Raw genomic sequence first — 19657 nt, forward strand, 5'->3', positions numbered from 1 at the left:
TGGCTGCAAGCAGGCCCGCCAACCAGAGAGGGGAGGGGGGACAGCCAGGGCAGTTGACTCCAGGCCTGGCAGTTCAGAGGGACCCAGAGCTCCGGGTCCCTTTGCGACACCACAGCTGGGCTGCACGCAGCTACCAGGGAGTGGGGTGCGAGCACTGTGGGGTGACTGCCCATGGCCCCACCCCTCCTGGAGCACAGAGCCAGGGACCCTCCCACCTTGCCCCCAGGCCCACAGTGGCTGCTGGCACCGCTGGCTGCAGATCACTGGTGGGCCCAGTGTGGGGAGGGGCCCAGCCGAGCCACGAGCTCTCGTTCCAGGAGGCGTTTGCTCCGGGGCGTTCAATCTAAGGTGCTGGGCCCCAGTTTGTAACTCGACCCAAGGGAGAGGTGGGGCTGCAGCCCCTCTGCCTAAGGAGGGGGCTGGGCTGCTCCTCGGACCCTGCTCCCTAGCACAGGGCACGACTGGGCCATCAGCCAGGCTTCAAACCCCTCAGCTCGTGTGGGAGAGGCAGCTCACTCCCGGCTCACTGGGGCTGGGGCACGCCCGGTGCTTTGGGACCCTTTGGCTGCACTACAAGCAACGAGCGCTGTGTTGCCGTGGAAGTGCTGGCCTGAGCCACTAGGGGCTGGGGCCGGAGTCGGCGCCTTCCGCTGGACGGGAACTCGGGTGCGCCGGCTCTGCCGCAGGGTTCCCCTCCCTGGCGATGGCTCCGGGTGCCATCGCAGTGGAGGTGCCAAGGGAGAGCTCTTGGAGGCAGGGCAGCGGGTCGTTCCTGGCAGCCTCATCCTGGTGCACCAGGACCTGGGCTGAGGAGGCTGGGCCGGAGCTGCCTGAGGCCTGGCTGAAGTTCTGGAAGCTGTCCTGGACCTGCAGGATGTATCTGTGCAGCACGCTGGCCCCCTCCAGAGGGCTGGGAGGGGCAGCGGGGGCAGGCAGGCCGCGATGCAGCTGCTTCATCTCCGAGTGCAGGCGCAGCACCGACTTGTTCAGCTCCGTGAGCTGGTTCCCCAGGTCTGTGAACGAAGCACAGGCACGGCGAGGGGAGAGCTGTGGGGCGTCGCTCCAGACCCTGGCGCAGGGACTCTGCTTTTACCCCGGGGGAACTGGAGTCGTTCCACTGAGCGGCTCTGGGGGCCGCTGGAGGGACTGGTGGCCTGGTGTGGATTACGGCCATTTGGCAGCACTGGAAACATTTCCTCCCCTGTGGCTCCAGAGCATTCCTGAGTGCAGAGCCCATGTGCAGGCACCACCGTGCTACTGCATGGGCCACCACCCGGGCCCTCCACAGTGTAGCACAGACCACTGCTACCAGAGCTAAAGGAGCAACTCCTCTGAATGGCAGCAGTAGCAGGCTGTTATCCTTCAGGAAAACGGCCTTTAGAAGAGAACGTGGCCCAAGCTTTGCCAGGGTGACACACCTGTTTCCCTCTGACCCTCACCCTCTCTTTCTTCCAGGTGACCCTCCTTCAGCACTATTATGGAGTCCTACCCAGTGCAATGCAACTCAGTTTTGAATTAAATATGAAAATCATTTCCGCAACCACGGTATTGAGTTTGCACCGGATCTCGGACCGCGTGGGGGGTCTAATGAAAACGGGGGTTCCACTGAATCTGTTCATGCGACTAGTGTATCTGTGCCGTGTGTGTCTGCGGAGTTACAGATACTGGCTTTTTACATGTATAAGGATCACAGTGGGAGGCGTGGTCTCCTACCTGCCAGGAAGATGGGCTAAAATAAAGACTCCAACTTCAATCCACACCTCAAGAGTGGGTGTCCTCTGGGAAGCAGCCCACAAGGTGACAGGGATAGCCCAGTGGTTTGAGCATTGGCCTGCTAAACCCAGGGTTGGGAGCTCAATCCTTGAGGAGGCCATTTAAGGATGGGGGCAAATAGATGTCAGGGATAGTGCTTAGCCCCATCAGGAGGACAGGGGACTGAACTAAATGACCTTCCAAGCTCCCTTCCAGCTCCAGGAGAGATGCATCTCCAGTTATACCTTCATAACAGGTAACCAGATCACCATTACCAACAGGAAGAAAAAAGGGTTTTTCCCCCAACAGGGCAAGACTATAAAGCTGTTCTTCAGCCCTCATGAACTAAGCCAGCCTGGACTAGACACCCACCCCTCCGGGGACATGCTTTTACAGACATTCAAGACAGCAGCTTGTACCATCAGCTGCATCCTGCTTCCACAGCTTTAACTGACGTGTGTAAGGTACCGCTAATGATTTTTCTCTCTCACCTGGTTCTCTCTCTTTCTTTTTTAATAAACCTTTAGATTTTAGATTCTAAAGGATCACCCCAGTGCACTGTTTCAGGAAAGATCTAAGTCTATATTGACCTGGGACTGTGGCTGGTCCCTTTGGGGCCTGGAAGAATCTGGGTGGAGTTGGTGAAACAGGGTTTCGTAACCTCTCCCCTGAGCAAGGAGGGTGCTGGTTTGGGCATTAGGAGCAGCTGGAGAAACTATGGCTTTGCTCGTGTAGCTTCTGGCTGGCCAGAGGGACTAGCAGAGGGACAATTGTGGCCGGCCTGGTTTGCTTTACTGAGGAAGAAACCCCAGTCTGGGCTGTGAGGCCCGGTTTCAACCAAAGTGCCCAGGATTGGTTCTCTCAGCTGTGCCCAGAAACCCTCTAGGTATTCTATCCAGTCAGGTCCTCCATGTCTGCCACAGTGGAGGGGGCTCTCCAGAGCCACCCTTCACTGTTGCGGAGTTTAAAGGCACGTGAGCTGCTGTGTATCACAGGCCATGAACCCCTCCCAGCAGCCAGACGCTAAACCCAGCAATCAAAAGAGCCCGGAACCTCACAGCCCGCAACAGACCAGCCCTGACGCGCCCCAAGCAGGAAATAGCAGGGACCCAGGTTCAGCCGGTGCCTGAGGCCCCTGTGCATTGGCAGAGTTACCTTTCCTCCTGCTCTCCTCAAACTCCCGCCTGGCCGTGGCGATGTACCGTTGCACCAGAGCCTTGATCACCTGCAGCCGATAGGAATGGCGACTCTCCCCGCACAGGCCAGCGTCCTCCAGGGTGGCATTTGCCTGAAGATGGGAAACAGGATTAACTGGATGTCAGGTACCGGCAGAGCTCAGCATTTACCTTGCATTTTGCAAGGTGGGGGGGCTTTCTTGAACACCCCTCCTCACACAGCCTTACTGTGCACAGTGAAATGCACCCGGAGGGGATCTAGTCAGGCAGATGGAATTCTGGATTCCCTTGTCCACTAGATATCCAACCGGAGCAGTCGCTGTTTGCAACAGACAACGGGGAGCCCCGGCACTGCAGCCTTGCAGCCAGAGTAACTTTCCCTGGGGCTTGATCTGCAGACAGGGGAGGGACTTACAATGGTGGGAATTGGGGGGTAATCCTGTTGTCTCCTGGATCCGGAGCAGCACACGAACCGGAAGAGGCCCCTGGGGATGCAGGATGACGCGTCATCGGAGGGCTGTCACTGACCTACAGCCAGCCCTGGGGAGGCTACGTCCCAATCCCACTCCAGAGCCAAAGGGCTCTGAAAGCTGGGGTGTCGGCTCCTGAGAGATGAGCCTCCACCAGGATGTCCAGGTCCGAACCGTTCCAGAATTTGGGCTCTGGCCCATCACCCTGCAGGGAGATTTTCTCCTCCACTGTTTAACTTTGAAAGCTACCAAGCCACAGACCAGCGGCCCTGCAGCCCAGGTGCCATGAGAGCTTGTGGGGACAGGTTTCCTCTGCAGTGACTCTCCACAGCCAGTGCTGGGCACTGAGCCACAACCCAGAACCTTTCAGCAGCTGCTTCTGTAATTGGGTCTCTGCCTCTCTAACTGCTAGTGACTGACTCCTCGAGGCCCCGCCCCATCCCGCCTCTTTCCCCAAGGCCCCTCCCCTGCCCTGCACCTGTCCCCCCAGTGCCCATCCCGTCAGCTCTTCACCCGTTTCTCCACCTCTTCCCCGCACCATCACTAACTCCTCTCCTGCCCCTCACTGCGTTGTCTCCAGGAGCTGCCTGTAGGTAGGACGTGGCCCCAGCTGAGTAGGGGCTGGTGCAGTTAATGACCCAGCACCCGCTGCCACCCCACCGTAACCAGACATTTGATTCAGGAGCAATTTGCCAGCTCCCCTTTTTGACCAGACTTTCCACCAAGCGCCTGGCGACCCTCAATGGCCTGCAGACCCAGGAGCCAAACACCAGCCTGTCCGGGTGAACCCCAGAGGGGTGATCCCCCTGCACTGCATCTCTAACGCAGGCAGGAGTCAGTGGGATGCAGATGTGTTTTCCATCTCAGAAGCAGCCAATGTCTTCCCCTCTCCTGGCAGCACAGGGACGTGGGCACTGAAATGGACACCAGAACCGGCACGCTCTGTACAATGCAGGCAGGGAGGTGGCGCCGAGGGCAGCTCCTGGGGACAGCGCCCCCAGCACGGCGCAGTTTGTTTCATCTGTCAGAGCAAATAGCCTATAATGACCTGCATGGGAAGAAACACCAGGTACAAGGGGGTCTTTAATCTAGACAGAGAACAAACCAATGGCTGGGAACCGAAGCCAGGCAAATTCAAATGAGCCATCAGGCCCAAATGTTTAACAGTGCAAGTGGCTAACCAATGGGACAAACTCCCAAGAGGAGGGGAGATTCTTTTGTCTCAGTGTCGCCTGACAGGGCCAAAACTCTTTCTGAAAGCTGCATCAGTGCAACAAGTTATTGGCCTCAGTACGAGGTAAAAGGGTGACCGCCCTGCTCTGTGCCATGCAGCAATGCTAAAGACCGGTCTGTAGACTGGCATCAGTTTCTGTGATTTCCCTGACGCACGTGGTGACGTTATTGGATTTTAAAAAGAACATAAGGACCATTATTATAACCACTGTCCTGAATGTGCACCAAATCTTGTGCTGAGTGGACCAAGAGAGGGGTCTAGTGAAAGCTGGTAACTCCCTGAATCTGTTTACGCCGCGTACATGTCTGTATCGTTTTCATATGTGAAGTTATAAATATTGGCTCTGGCCTTGAAGTTAGTTCTGGAAGGACACCACAGGAGGTGGGGCCGTCTGCCATGAAAGCACTCCTAGCCAGGTGAAGATGTGCTGAACAGAGAGAGGGCCTCATCAATCCACAGCTCAGGAGGTCAGCTGAGAGGTGTTGTCTGGAAGTCTGCCAGCGGCAGAATGCCCCCGGAACAGGACATGGACGGGTGAACTGATCGTGTGATTCTCCATGGCAAACGGGATCTCAGGCAGGCATTTCCGTCCACATGGGCAAGGCCATGAAAGGAACCCTGGCAATCTCCATCTTGCCAACAGTCTGCAATTTGCAAGAACATCTCTGCTGTGGACTGAGCCGGCACGGACTGCCTGCCTGCCCACCATAATAAAGGAGGTATTTCCAGAGACTATTACGTGGCTTCCCAAACAGGGGGGGCATGAAGAAATTCCAGGGGGGGTGCGGGCGACCCAGCCCCCCCATCATTCCCCCACCTGAAGAAAGATCCAGCCTTAGCTTCTGGCTCTCAGCCCTGCCATTGTATGTGGGTGACCCGGTGCAACCGCTATAAAAAGCAGGCAGCTGGCGAAGGCCCATGTGCAGCTAGCAGCCTTCTGCAAAGGTGAGTGAGTGTGGGTTGGGCGGGGAAGGAGGAGGATGGGGTTAGATGGGGGACCTGGAGTGCCTGGCTCAGGTGAGGGGGGTGCAGATGGGGTCAGACTGAGGGGCTGGTGTATGGCTTTGTGTATGGTGGTGTCTGGCTTCGTGGGATGGGAGGGGCTTGGGCAGCCATCCACCTTGTGGGACTCATGGTGCTTGGGCAGCTGGCCCCAGCATCACAGAGTTCAGGAGGCTCGGGCTGGCAGCTGGCTCCAGCAGTGCAGGGCTCGGGCAGCTCAGTCTGGTGGGTGGGCAGCTAGCTCCAGAAGTGTGGGGCTCGGGCGGCTTGGCCTGGCAGGTAGTGGCTGGCCCTGGCAGTGTGGGTCTCGGGCGGCTTGGCCTGGCAGGCAGTGGCTGGCCCTGGCAGTGTGGGGCTCAGGCGGCTTGGCCTGGCAGGCAGTGGCTGACCCTGGCAGTGTGGGGCTCGGGCGCCTTGGCCTGGCAGGTAGTGGCTGGCGCTGGCACTGTGGGGCTCGGGCGGCTTGGCCTGGCAGGTAGTGGCTGGCGCTGGCAGTGTGGGGCTTGCGCAGCTCAGGATAGTAGGTGAGCCACTAGCCCTGGCAGCATGGGGCTTGGGTGGGTGGCTCAGGCAGCTGGTCTGCGGCCAGTGGGCAGGCAACTGGTCCCAACAGGGCGTGGCTCAGGCAGCCAGAGGTCGGGCAGGCAGGCTCGCCCTGGCGGCAGGGAACTCAGGTGGGCGGCTTTGGCAGAGCAGGTCTCAGGCAGGCAGGCGACTGTTGCAGTCAGCTCTGGTGGCCGCGAGGGGCCAGGAAAAAAAGTTTGTGCTTCTTTTTTATATAAAGACGTTATTTAAAAGTAAGCTGGTGTTTATTTTAAATTACCAATTGAATGTTTTGTTAAAGGGGAGGTGGATGATGGGAAAGACGAGCTGGGGGGGGCGTGGGAGTTTCTCAAAAATCAAAAGGGAGGCGTTGTGCCGAAGAGTTTGGGAACCACTGGACTATTAAGATAGCAGCCAACTCCATCTGCTGCAACCTGCATCAAGGGCTTGATATAATTTGACCACTTTAACGATTTTTCTCTCCCACCCTATTCTTTCTTTCTCAATAAACGGTTAGATGCTAAAGGATTGGCACAGCATGCTGATCTAGGTCAATATTCACCTGGGGATGTGGGTGGTCCCTCTGGGGACTGGAAGAACCTGTGAAGATTTGGTGAGATTGGTTTTCATAACCTCTCATCTGTGTAAGGAGGGATACAAGCCGGAGCACCAGGGAAGCAGGAGAGCCTGAGGGATTTGCTTGTGAAACCCCTTGCTGGCCAGGAAGGCAGCAGAGGTCCTCTTTGTGACTGATTTGGTTTGCCTTATAGTGGAGGACCCTAGTCTGGGTCTGTAAGTGGCCTGGTTTTAAGAAATTTGCTCAGGTTGGGATCTCCTAGCAGTGCCTGGGGAACCTCCATATAACACGCACAGCAGTAGAACTCGGGGATCAGAAAGGTCAAGAGACACTGCCATACAGTCTAGATAATCTAATGGTCCCTGCTGGCTTTAAAATGTAGTAAGCGATGAATCATCTCTCTCAACCCCCTGCACCAAGGGAGCCCCGTTCCCTCTGCCAGGACTTTGGCCACATCTGTCCGGGTCTCCTCAGGAGAAGTCCTCGACCAACCGCAGTGCTAGGTCTGTTTGGAGGAACCTTTCCAAAGAAAACAAATATTCACTGGAAATGGTTTGTGAAAGCTTTCTGGGGGTTCCAATTTTTCTGCAGAAAAAGAGTTTTGTCCACTTTTCACCCCCTTTTTGCCAGTGAAATGGAGGGGGAACAGGAGGCAAACGAGTCACCAAGAAGTGAAAACATTGTCACATTTCAGGCGAGGCGGCGGGTAGGTTAAAAAAAGAAGGAAAAAAAGTCTAAAAACTTACCTTACTGTTCTCCTCACACCTTCTCATTGCCAAGAAAAACGGGACTGTGGGTTGAAACTAGATTTGAACAAAACCATTTCTGCCAGTGTGGCTCTGACATGACTCTGTAAAGAAGCTGATCCCCCCAGGCTGTGAAAGGCTTGTGGCTGAATCGCCTGGTGGTCAAGACCTTGGCTGAGGACTCAGAAAATGTGCGATCAATTCCATGCTCTGCCACAGACTCCCCATATGACCTCAGGCAACTCACTTCACCCCTCTGTGCCCCAGTGTCCCACCTACAGAATGGAGATCGGCCTTTCTCTGGCTAACACACACCTAGGAAGGGGTCATGTGCTAGGGGGACTCGTTGCTCAGCATGGACTGTAGTGCTGACAGTACCTGATCATGTAGAAGAGGGACTTGGGTGTGGGAATGATGTTAAATGGCACTGGCAGCGTCAGGCCCTCCCTGAAGTAAGACAGGTAGAGCTTGGAGCGGGCAAACTTCCATTCCACATCTGCATCAGCCTGCAAAGCAAACAGGGGAAGCAGGTTATGATAGCCATAGGGCCACGCCTGCCTCCTTGGTGAGGCAGCCATGGGAGAGTTTAGAGGCTCCATGTGATTTTCCCCCACCAGCCTTCTAGAAGCTCCATGTTCATCCCAGCTCTGCTATCCTCACAGCATGGCCAGCTGTTTTCATGACCTGCCTCCTCCCTAGACATTGGAACCACATAAGGAGTGAAATAGTATTTAGCAGCAGGCAGGGCATTGGTGCACAGGTAGGACAGGGATAATCCCACACCTGGGGAGATCCATGGGGCTGAGGCTCTGGGATGAAGGCTGGCATGGTTCCTGGGCACAGGCTGCCCTTCAGGGCACACCTCATTGGTGGTACCACAAGTGTAGCTCTAGTTGGTGTAACTGCCAGGCATCCCCAGCTGGTGAGGCCTGATCTGCTTAAAGAGCCGCCGCATGCCTCCTTCGCCCTTGTTCTGCAGCCCAGCAGGAGCAGCTCACTCAGTGGTGACGAAAGAAAAGTGCTCTCCAGCCAAAAGACAGGTGCTAGACTGCAGGGGAAGCCTGTGGCACTGGGAGAGCAGAGCGGTGGTCAGGAGAGAGACTTCTGCCAACCTGTTGCACAGAGGGGAATTTCACCCTATTGCAGCACCTTGCACCACGAAGGATCCCCAGCGTGCACCAGAGCGAGAAGTGCAGCCACTTCTGGGGTGGGGCACTCCAGCTCTCAGCTGCACACACCTATACAACACACTCTGGGGAGGCAGGAGGGAGATTTGGGGGAGGCGGAGTGGGATTGCCCAATTGCTGGTCAGTGCTGGGAGAAAAGAGGCTGTGGAAGAGGAGGCCCCGTTCCCTGCAGGGTCATTTGGCTCCAGGATGGGCCCCTCAGGGCAGCCGAGCTCTGGCAGAGCACCCAGCAGCCCTCACCTCGATCTCCTGGAAGGAGTTGGTGATCATGGCGACGAGCATGTTGAGCAGGACGATCACCATGACGATGGTGAAGATCCCGTAGAGTCCCCGCCCCACAAATTCCGCCAGTGGGTACTGGGGCATGTCCACCGTCTGGTGCTCCTCCATCCCAAACATGGTCCAGAACAGGAACAGGAACGTCTCGTTGAAGCTGCCAGATGGGGCGGCAGAGAGCAGGGGCCTGGTCACCTCACGCTGACAAGCACGTGCTACAGCCCCGATCCACAACACCCTGACATCAGCGGCGGCCCCCCCCCGCCCCCCGGGACGCAGGACAAGGCTGGACCTCTGCGAGGTTTTCCTGGGCCTACAGAACCTTTCCGAAGGCCCCTGCCAATAGCCATCCGGGGCCTCAGCACCTTTGCTTGAGGAGCAGCTTATTATTTCACCCCGTTCTTCCTCGTTAAATCCTCCCTCGCCAGCAGCAGCCCACTCCCTCCTGAGGGACCCAGAACGCCCCCTCACACCCCTCACCATTTGCTCCCCACAGGGCTCCGGGAATCCCCTTCTACCCATAAACCAGCTCCTCCCCGTCCACTGTAGGCGTCACCCGCACAGCCCTGCCCTGATGACCCCCCAGCTCGGCTGAGCCGGAGCCCTCTGGCCCGAGAGAGCCCTGGCTTCAGGAGGCCGTACTTCCCCAGCCGCTGGGACTCCTGGGAGTAAACGTAGGTGTTGTTGAGTCCGCACAGGAAGGCGGCAAGAACGATCATGAGGATGAAGATGAACCTGTTGGGGGAAGCCCAGAGAGGAGATCAGGGAGCCCGGGGCCAGAGCGGCAGGACTGTGATGGACTAAGAAGGTCCCTTCATAGCAAGGATGCACCCAGCTTACACATCCACCCGTAGTACTTAGGCAGCCCGTTCCCCTTTCGCATTACGGCGCGTGGAGGCAGAGGGGACTGTGCCAGCCTGGCCGTGTTGCACTGGCTCTGGGAGCATAACCCCATCATGGTAACAAAACAACAGCCGCAGAAGGGGTTGTCCCGTTGCCATAGGAATGCTGCCTCCCCGAGCAACAGCAGCTACGTCGCTGGACACAGCCTTCCTTTGACCTAGCTGAACCTACACCGGGGTACACGGCACAGGAGTGGCAGGGGGTGGTTCTTCACATCCCTGCTCTGATGTCACCATGGTGACCTCCGCATAGCGACTGCGCCAGGTATGCCGGTCCCCAGGGATGGGGCTCCGGGTTTCTGCCAGGGCCACATTGAAGGGCTCCTCTCTGGACCTGGCTTGTCAGAGCTGACAGCAGAGCACCGCACAGGATCAGAGCCCAGCGGGGTCAGGGGCACTCACGCCCCTTGAGCTAGATCTATCATCCAGCCCCAGCTCGGGACAGTCTGAAGGGGCTGAGTGGGGGGTGACCCCAAAGCGGGGGACAGATGACAGAAGGGATTTGGCTCCTACTGGATCATGTCGTCGATCATCTTCCCGATGGAGATCTGCAGGGTGCCCAGGGACTCGTGGGCTGGGAGGATGTAGGCCAGGCGGGTGAAACTCAGCATGCTGGTCACCGCAAACAGCACCTCAGCGACGAACTGGGGGTCTTCGGGGCGCCACTCCGGCCGTCCTGCACACAGGGCCGGAAGGAGGGGAACCCTGTGTCATACGGCCTAGTGGGCGGAGCTCTGGGACTGAGGACTAGTCCAGGCTCCATCACCAGCCTGCTGGGTGAGGCCCTGTCCTGCCCTGTGCCTCAGTTTCCCCATCTGTAAAATGGGGATAGCTCGCGGGGGAGGGATAGCTCAGTGGTTTGAGCACTGGCCAGGGTTGTGAGTTCAATCCTTGAGGGGGCCATTTAGGGATCGGGGCAAATAGACTAAAAAAGGGGATGGTGCTTGGCCCTGCCAAGAGGGCAGGGGCCTGAGCTGCATGACCTGCTGGGGTTCCTTCCAGCTCTGTGTGATGTGCATCTCCATATATGATACTACAAGGACACTGATTTGCTGCAAAAGGCCTCAAAAAAGTGCCTGCGATTGTCATTCCAGAAGCACAGCCAGGCCACTCCTCAATCCGTGCTTCACCGGGGGAACCAATCCCACCCAGCATGGCATTCGCAGCCCCACCTGGCTCTGACGAGGCTACAGGCTGGCTCCCTGCAGAACGGCCGGACGCTGACCCCTGCTGGCAGCCGGGGAGAACTCCCTGCTGCTGTTGAGCGCCAGCATCTTACCGTATTAGAGCTGTCCTGTTGTGAACCATAAGGGGAGCTTCTCTGACAGCACCAGGAAATACGGGTGAGGGGGATGACGTGCTCTCAGAGCACTGCTGTGTCAGGGGCTTGACGTCTTCCTTGCTTGTGAGACCAGAGAGATCCCATCAGAGGGTCTGACCTATGCACTCTGAGCCAGACGCCTGTGGCTGACAGCAAGGGGGCAAAGGGACAAGCCAAAGCCAGTGGCGAAGCCCCTGTCCTGCCACCCCTGACTGGCCGCCTGGCTGGTGGGAGGCCCAGGAGCAAACAGGTCACACACAGCCCTTTACCCCACAAGAGAAGGGCCCCTCAGTGGGGCAGAAGCAGGGCCATGCAGGACACCCTCAGTGTGGTCCCCAACAGGCCAAGCAGGGCTGGGCGAGCGGCTGAGGGTGCCCAGATTCACAGCCGCTCACTGGCTCTGGTGAAGTAGTGGCACTCTGGTGAGGCCGGGGCATCCAGGCAGTGCAGATGGCCCCTCCAGGCGACCAGCACCCGCAGCGTGAAGGAGGCCAGGTACAAGCTCAGGATGACAACATCCAGGCAGTTCCAGCCGTCCAGGAAGTAGCTGCGCAGCCCCTCGATCCACACCTCCTTGCACTCGTACCAGAAGAAGCCTGTCCGGGGAGGAAAAACATGAGCACCGAGTCCCTTCAGGCTGACACCTCCCCAGGGGACAGACTGACTTCAGCCTCTCGGCAGGGCTTCCCCCACTGCAAATCGTAGGGATGCTACCCAGGACAAGTCACGCCTGGCCAATGTCATTAGCTTCTACGATGAGGCAACTGGCCTTGTGGGCACAGGGAAGTGAATGGATGTGATATACCTTGACTTTAAGCAAAGCTTTTGATACAGTCTCCCACAATGTCCTAGCCCATAAGTTAAGGAAGTATGGATTGGATCCATGGACAGTAAGGGGGATAGAAAGCTGGCTAGATGGTCAGGCCCAACGGGTGGTGATCAATGGCTGGTTGGTGGTTGGTTTCAAGCGATGTGCCCTAAGAATCAGTTCTGGGGCCGGTTTTGTTCAGCATCTTTATTAATGATCTGGATGAGGGAATGGACTGCACCCTCAGCAAGTTTGTGAATGACACTGAGCTAGGGGGAGAGGTAGATATGCTAGGGGTAGGGATAGGGTCCAGAGTAGCCTACAGAAATTGGAAGATTGCGCTGAAAGAAATCCAGTGAGGTTCAACAAGGACAAGTGGCTGGGAACCGACTGGCTAAGTAGCAGGCAGCAGAAAAGGACCTGGAGATTACAATGCATGAAAGTCTGGATATGAGTCCACAGTGCGTCCTGGTAGCCAAGAAGGCTAACAACATTTTTGAGTGTATTAAGAGAAGCATTTATGCAGATCTAGAGAAATTATTATTCCCCTTTATTTAGCGCTGGTGAGGCCACATCTAGAATACTGCATCCAGTTCTGGGCCCTCCAGCACAGAAAAGATGTGGATGCACTTGAGAAAGTCCAGTGGAGGGCAAGAAAAGTGATGACAGCGCTGGAGCACATGACCTATGAGGAGAGGCTGAGGGATTTGGGCTCATTTAGTTTGCAGAAGGGAAGCATGAGGGGTGATTTGATAGCAGCCTTCAACTTCCTGATGGGGAGCTCTAAAGAAGGTGGACAGAGGCTGTTCTCCGTAGTGACAAATGGCAGCACAAGGAGTAATGGTCTGAAGTTACAGTGTGGGAGGTCTAAGTTGGATATTAGGAAAAACTATTTCCCCAGGCGGGTGGTGAAGCACTGGAATGCGTTGCCTAGAGAGGTGGTGGAATCTCCAACCCTGGAGGTTTTTAAGTCCCGGCTTGACAAGGTCGTGCCTGGGATGACTTAGTTGGGTTGTTCCTGCTTTGGGCAGGGGGCTGGACTAGATGACCTCCTGAGGTCCCTCCCAGCTCTGGGATTGTATGAGTCTATGAACTGTCTGTGCAAACTCAAAGACCTTCCTTGCCCCTTCTCTGAGGCTACACCTCGTCCCGCCCCTTCTGAGGCCCCACCCTCACTCACTCTCACCAGGCTGGGGTGGCCGGGGGGTGCCTGGGCTTGGACAGGGAATTTACGTGCAGGATGGAGGATCTAGGCAGAGGCAGGGGATTGGATTAGAGGAGGAGGGCAGTAGGTTGACGCCCCAGGTAGTGTAGCTCCAAAGGTACATCCCTCTGGCCACAGGCACTGCCCTCGCAGCTCCCGTTGGCTGCAGTTCCCAGCCAACGGGCGCTGTGGAGTCAGCCCTCAGGATGGAGATATTGTGTGTGAAGACCACCCTGTACCACCAGAGGCCCAGGACCAGTGCTGGCTGTATCCAGGAGCAGCACCCAGTGGAAGCAGGCAAGGGAGCCAGTGTTCGCTCAGCAGCCATGCTGTGTGTTAGTGCCCAAAACCTCCCGGTTCAGCACAGGTGGCAGTGGGAGACTCTTGGCGAAAGCGGGAGGGGTGGCAAGCCCAGCAAATTGGGATGATCCCCCTTCCTCCCCACCACAGGTCTGCCTTGCCCCTCTGTGCTGTCAGCTTCCCAGGTAGCACTGGTTGTGGGGTACGTACAGCATCCAGCACAGCAGGGTCCTGAGCACAGCTAGGGCATCTGGAGGCTTTGACAGTAAAAGTCACCAGGACTCCTCACCACGTCCCCAGCACCCTCTCTTGCCCCCAGGGGTTCTCACACTGTAGAGATCTACAGGCCCTGGGCTGAGCCAACATCCTTGGGGGGCTTTTGCCATTGACGGCAATGGATCCAGCCCTTTGCCCCATGGATCAGGATCTCCAACCCTTTCATCTCCACCCCTGTCCATCAACATCTTTATTAATGATCTGGATGAGGGACTGGATTGTACCCTCAGCAAGTTTGCAGATGACACACACCTAGGGGGAGAGGTAGATACATTGGAGGGTAGAGAGACAATCCAGAGTGACCTGGATAAATTGGAGGACTGGGCCAAAAGAAATCTGATGCGGTTCAACAAGGAGAAGTGTAGAGTCCTGCACTTGGGACAGAAGAAATCCAAGCATTCTTATAGGCTGGGGACTGACAGGCTAAGCAGCAGTACGATGGAAAGGGACCTAGGGGTTATGGTGGATGAAAGGCTGGATATGAGTAAACAGTGTGTCCTTGCACCCTCATATGCTGTTAGCCTTCTTGGCTACATTAGGAGGAGCACTGAGAGCAGATCTAGAGAAGTGGTTGTTCTCCTCTATTCAGCACTGGTGAGGCCACATCTGGAATGTTGTGTCCAGTTTTGGGCACCCCAGTATGAAAAGGATGTGGATGGACTGGAGCAGGTTCTGCGGAGGGCAACGAAACAATTAAGGGGCTGGAGCACATGACCCATGAAGCTGAGGGATTTGGGCTTATTTAGTTTACAGAAGAGAAGACTGAGGGGTGATTTAATAGCAGCTGTCAACTTCCTGAAGGGGAGCTCTAAAGAGGATGGAGAGAGATTGTTCTCAGTGTTGACAGATGGCAGAACAAGGAGCAATGGTCTGAAGTTACAGAAGGAGAGGAGTAGGTTAGATATTAGGAAAAACTACTTCCCCAGGAGGGTGGTGAAGCACTGGAATGTGTTGCCTAGGGAGGTGGTGGATTCTCCATCCCTAGAGGTTTTAAGTCCCATCTTGACAAGGTCCTGGCTGGGATGACTTAGTGGGGGTTGATCCTGCTTGCAGCAGGGGGCTGGACTAGATGACCTCCTGAGGTCCCTGCCAGCCCTAGGATGCTGTGATCCAGAAGTGAAAGCAGCTATTTTACTCAAGTAACTTTTTGGGTACTTTTTCCACCTCTGGCGGAGGGGGACTGGGCACAGAGGGTGGGATTCCCTGGATTGCAGATGGCTGGTGCAGGGCCTAGGCACCCTGCTTAGGCCAACAATGGCCAACGGCTACAGGGACAGCTGGACTCTGGCCAGCAGCTCTTCCCATGACCTACCAGCCACCCAGGTCATGTGCAGGGAGTTCTCCCACACGCTCTGATTGCGGCCCATGAAGATCTCCTGCTGGTGCTGCAGAACCATGGACTCCACCAGCAGGAAGATGAGGAACCAGAGGTACGAGGCCGAGTGGAGGAGAAACTTGATCACTGGGATCTTCAGCATTTTGCCAGCCTGCCAAAGGATGCACCAGCAACACCACATCCCAAGGCTGCAGGAGCCCCACAGCTGCCCACCCCTGCCCTGGAGGGCAGAGACCACCAGCTCCACGCTCATCCCAGCCTAAACAGGGACCCTCTGGGGATTGGCCCAGATGCAGTGACTGCTCCTCCTTGTGTTGTCTGCAGGGCTTGAACCCAGGCATTCAGCACCACCCTACAGAGCTAACGGAGAGACTCCATTTGTCGACAGCAATAGTCGGCTGTTCTCCTACAGCGAAGCAGCTGCTAGCAAAGGCCAACACACAGAGAATTATGCAAGGGTCTCCCCGAAGAGATCAGGGCACAATACGCAACACGCTGTTGGGCGAGGGGGGCTATTTAAGGAGCCACGACTCGGCAGGGGACAAATAATCCAGAGTTCAAATTCATGAGACATGCGTGGGCAGTTCCCACCCACTGGCTCAGCTCTAGGCAGAGCAGTAAGCACAACTGCAACCATGTTTCCACAAGCAGGTAGGGACTGCCAGCGCGGATGAGACCCCACAGCCTGCTGGCCCACTCTCTGGTCTCGGAGGGCCCAGGGCCCTCTGGGGGAGTACCGTGTAAGAACCCTGCGGTAGCCAACGGGAGAGAATCCAACCCCCGGGTTGGCGCCACCAGAGCAAGCCAGGGAAAGCCACTCACCCGTGAGGTGGGGGCTATCCAGTACAGCAGGGACAGGAGGGGCATGGCCAAGAAGATGGAGCAGGAGACGAACACCTTCCAGAGGGCGTTGCTGCCGCGCCAGCCCGACAGTTCCCCGCACCAAATGGACGACAGCACTTGCTGGCAGATGGGATGGGCAACGAACTGATGGGAAGGAAAAGAGTGGGGGGGATGGCAGGAAATGAAATCCTTCCAATCACCAGGAGCTCTCCAGTGCCCCAGCCCACAGGCTCCTGCAGCCATAGACTGTCTTTCTCCAGTGCTTAGGAGCCCTCACTTTGCAGTGCAATGCAGCCACCTCTGGGGTAGAACACAATTAGCTGCTGCGCAAGGGCTGGGGTGAAGGCCAATCCCACATCCACATGATATTTAAGAGAGAAATGTTGATCCAGGACACCTGGGTTCAAACCCCAACTCCAGGGCTCCTTGGTGACATCCCATTGGAGAGATGGTGCCCGCAGGGCTCCCCGAGTGCCATGCTGGGGTAGTGGCTCAGTGCTGACCACCACCTTGGGACACCCAAGCCTCCTTACCCAGACTCACCCTCTTCTGGTTGTAGTTGACAGCCAGCCGGAGCCGGGCTAGGTTAGGGATGCCCTCCTCAAAGGCCTGGTCGTTCAGCTCCTCCTCCTCATCACCCTCCCCCAGGTCATTCAGTACGGCCGTCACCTCACTTTGGTTGCGACACATCCCCAGCAGCTCCACGGCAAACTCTTGGCTCAGCTGCTCCAGGCTAAGGTACTCGGGCTGGGAGGGATGGGACAGGCAGCGGTTCAAGGGGACGGGACCTGAGGTCATGTCCCAGCACCTTTCACAGCAGCTAGGGCTTGCCCAGCACTCATCATCTCCAGCCTGTCACAGCTTTGCCTCCTTTGTTCGTGCCGGGGATGGAACTGGTGACCTCTCGAGGCCCCTTCCTGCCCTACATGTATGACCATATGAAAGGAGTCAAGAGGCACCATTTCTATGGGCCCTTCCCCGAACAACATCACAAGGGGGTGCCCAGAATGAGAAGGTCACACATTTCAAGATGGGGGAACAACCTGTGGAACTCCCTGTTGCAGGCAGGCAGGCAGGCAAATATCTCTGACAGGTTCAAGAGAGGACTCAGCTCCTGTGCAGGAAATTTGCCCCCATGTCATCTGACACTACGCTCCCATATTTTAATAGAAATATGTTTTAATATGAATATGTTTTATGCAAACTGGGGCAAGTGAGCTGTCACTCAGAGCGTGTGATCCCCGGAATGTGTATGTTCTATTTATGCACAGAGAACGGATGAGTCTTTTCTACAGCCTGAGCTGGGAGCCAGCTGGCTTTTACCTCCAACTGCAGAGCTCGCGCACTAAGCTCCAGTGGTCCCAGGTTTGAGTCCACCAGTAGGCAGTAACACTTGCTCTTTGGAGACCCATCACCCTGAGGTGGTAGAACCCAGTACCACCCCTGCCAGCAGAACAAGGGTGAACAGAACGTGGAGCCCAGCCCCAGCATGGAGACCGCGGAGAACCTGACCTTGAACTCTGGCTCCTTGCAGGAGAGGCGCTGCAGCTCCTGGCTGAGCTTGAAGGCATCCAGCATGGCGTCCTCACTGGCAATGGAGAGGTAGGCCCGGCTGGCAATGCCCTTGTAGGTGTTGATGCGGGAGAGGGAGAACCTGAGCAGGTCATATTTGCGGCCATTGCTGCACTCCAGGCAGGCGCAGGAGACTTTGTGGGGCCGGGCAATGGTGTGGCCTTTCCCCATCAGCATGTCCACGATCTCGTAGAGGTCCTTCTCGCAGGCCAGGGTAAGCGGCGTCACGCCAGGGGCAAAGCGGGAGTTGTCGATGGAGCGGTCGAAGAAGGCCAGGGAGAAGGACTTGATGTCCATCTTGATGTTCTTCTCCTGGTCCAACCGCTCCAGCAGCATCTTCACCACCGGGGGCTGGTTAGCATCCACAGCCACCAGCAGAGCCTCATGGATCTGGCGGAAGTCAAACTTGACGTAGTGCAGCAAGGCCCCAGCGATCTCCCCGCCACCCGTGCAGATGGCCAGGTTGAGGGCTTCCCGCCACGCGCGGTCCTCGCCCTCGGCCTGCTGCTGCAGGATCCCCTCGCTGACCTGCAGCAGCTGCTGCACCCACAGCAGGTCCCCCTCCTGGATGGCATCGAGGAGCTCTGGGGGGAACTTCAGCTTCTTGTTGACTATCTCCCTCCAGGTGGGTTGCTGCAAGGGACAGTGTTAGGGCTGATCCCCACTCTGACACTCCGAGTGCAGAAAGTGGGCGCCTGCAAAAGCCTTAAAAATACCTTGCCTCTATAGTTTCTGCTTAACAAAAGCTCCCCAAGATCACAGGTTCCCTGACCCTGGGGGACAATCCCCACCACCACCCAAGTAAGAAAAAAAACCCTTAAAACCCAAGAAGAGACACTTGGATATCTCCTTTTGGGGTAACCCCAAGCTTTCCCCTTTCCTTAGGGGGTTAGCTTAGAAATAAAGAAAAGAAATTAGCTGCCTTTTGCTTTAGGCATGTAAATACACTGGCACTCCTCTAGGACACAGAAATCAACAATTGCTGTAAAAAAAAAAAAAGTAATTTATTCACAACAAAGAGAAGATGGAAAACTACCAAGAAAGTTAATAAGCGCAGTTGGTTACTAGGTGTAATAAAAAAAAATACACAAAATATTCCAGTTGGAACACAGAGAATTACTTCCCTGGAATTCAGCTTAGAAGTTCCAGAGTACAGGGGAGAAAATATCAATCAGAGTGAGAAGTCCCACACCAAATCCAAAGTAAAAATAACCTGATCGCATCTAACTAAACAGTTCCTGTCTACTTATATGTCTATGTGCTGCTTATGAGATGGCCAGGAGATTTTCTGGATTCATCCTGCTTAAAATTTAAGCCCCGCGTCTGTGTGTCTCAGCTCCAGCCCAGAACAAATACACAAGGCTCCCTCTCTCTTAACAGGCCACCGCTTCAATTAAAAACTCCCTCTTTTTTCCCATTGGCTTCCCTGGCTGTCCTCCACAGAAACCCTCCCCGCTCTGGGTTCAGCCCTTTAACAGGCATTTATTTATGACAGGTGGAGAGTCCACACAGCATAGCAGGGTGCACGCCAAGCGGGAGCCGAGGCTCTGTAGCTGTCAGGCTCACATCACCACAGCAGCAGCTCCATAGAAAGACCCTCACAAGCCACTGGCACCTGGCCAGAGCTGGGGCTCCAGCAGCCTGAAGTTGACAGGCTCCTTTGGGCAGAGGGGCGGAGCAACATTAAAGTGCTTGTCAGTTTCATGGGTGCGAGTCAGCGAGTAGCAGCCCCAGAAGGTGACTTACTCTCTCTCTCTCTCTCTCTCTCTCTCTCTCTCTCTCTCTCTCTCTCACACACACACACACATACACAGAGTCAGGCGCTTTAAAAATGGATCTCCAGCTTGCGGGGAAATTTCAATCCATTTCCTTTCAATCCCAAGTGGAGCAAACACCGAAATCCCCAGGGAACTGAAAGCCCTGGAGCGCCACCAGCTGCTCCCTCTAAATGCCAGCTCCTGTTCTAACCACTACAGCCAGAGCCATGACTACCGGGTGGGGCAGAGGACAAGCCAAACCAGCCTGTCTGCTAGTCTTCTCACTGGCCAGCCAGCATGCCCACCCTCCTGCCACTCTCTGCCTCACCTGCCTGTCAGGACAAACGACGTCCCAGTTGTACTTGGACTGGGACAT

The 19657-nt window shown here is 56.1% G+C and overlaps 1 protein-coding gene across 1 annotated transcript; it reads right to left on the minus strand.

Annotated features, from left to right (window-relative positions):
* Nucleotides 1-485: 485 nt before the first annotated feature.
* Nucleotides 486-19657, minus strand: LOC142024857 (short transient receptor potential channel 2-like). The gene is made up of 13 exons (XM_075017533.1): nucleotides 19610-19657; nucleotides 17465-18157; nucleotides 16496-16699; nucleotides 15932-16096; nucleotides 15086-15260; nucleotides 11581-11781; nucleotides 10378-10540; nucleotides 9605-9697; nucleotides 8927-9119; nucleotides 7878-8005; nucleotides 3343-3412; nucleotides 2908-3040; nucleotides 486-1013 (listed from the first exon to the last, which is right to left on the minus strand). Exons 1-13 carry the CDS (start codon nucleotides 19655-19657, stop codon nucleotides 619-621), a joined length of 2661 nt encoding a protein of 886 aa, XP_074873634.1. The 3' UTR covers nucleotides 486-618.

Source organism: Carettochelys insculpta, chromosome 1, assembly GCF_033958435.1.
Source record: "Carettochelys insculpta isolate YL-2023 chromosome 1, ASM3395843v1, whole genome shotgun sequence".
In the NCBI taxonomy this organism is placed as follows: domain Eukaryota; kingdom Metazoa; phylum Chordata; order Testudines; family Carettochelyidae; genus Carettochelys; species Carettochelys insculpta.

Bases quoted from the DNA above. Each gene is read 5' to 3' on its own strand.
- LOC142024857 (XM_075017533.1), bottom strand. From the start codon at position 19,657: ATGTCCCAGTCCAAGTACAACTGGGACGTCGTTTGTCCTGACAGGCAG. The intron at 15,261-15,931 runs GTGAGTGGCTTT...ATCCTTTGGCAG, and splicing joins GGATAGCCCCCACCTCACGG to GCTGGCAAAATGCTGAAGAT. The intron at 3,413-7,877 runs GTACTGTCAGCA...CTGCATCCCCAG, and splicing joins TCCCTCTTCTACATGATCAG to GGGCCTCTTCCGGTTCGTGT.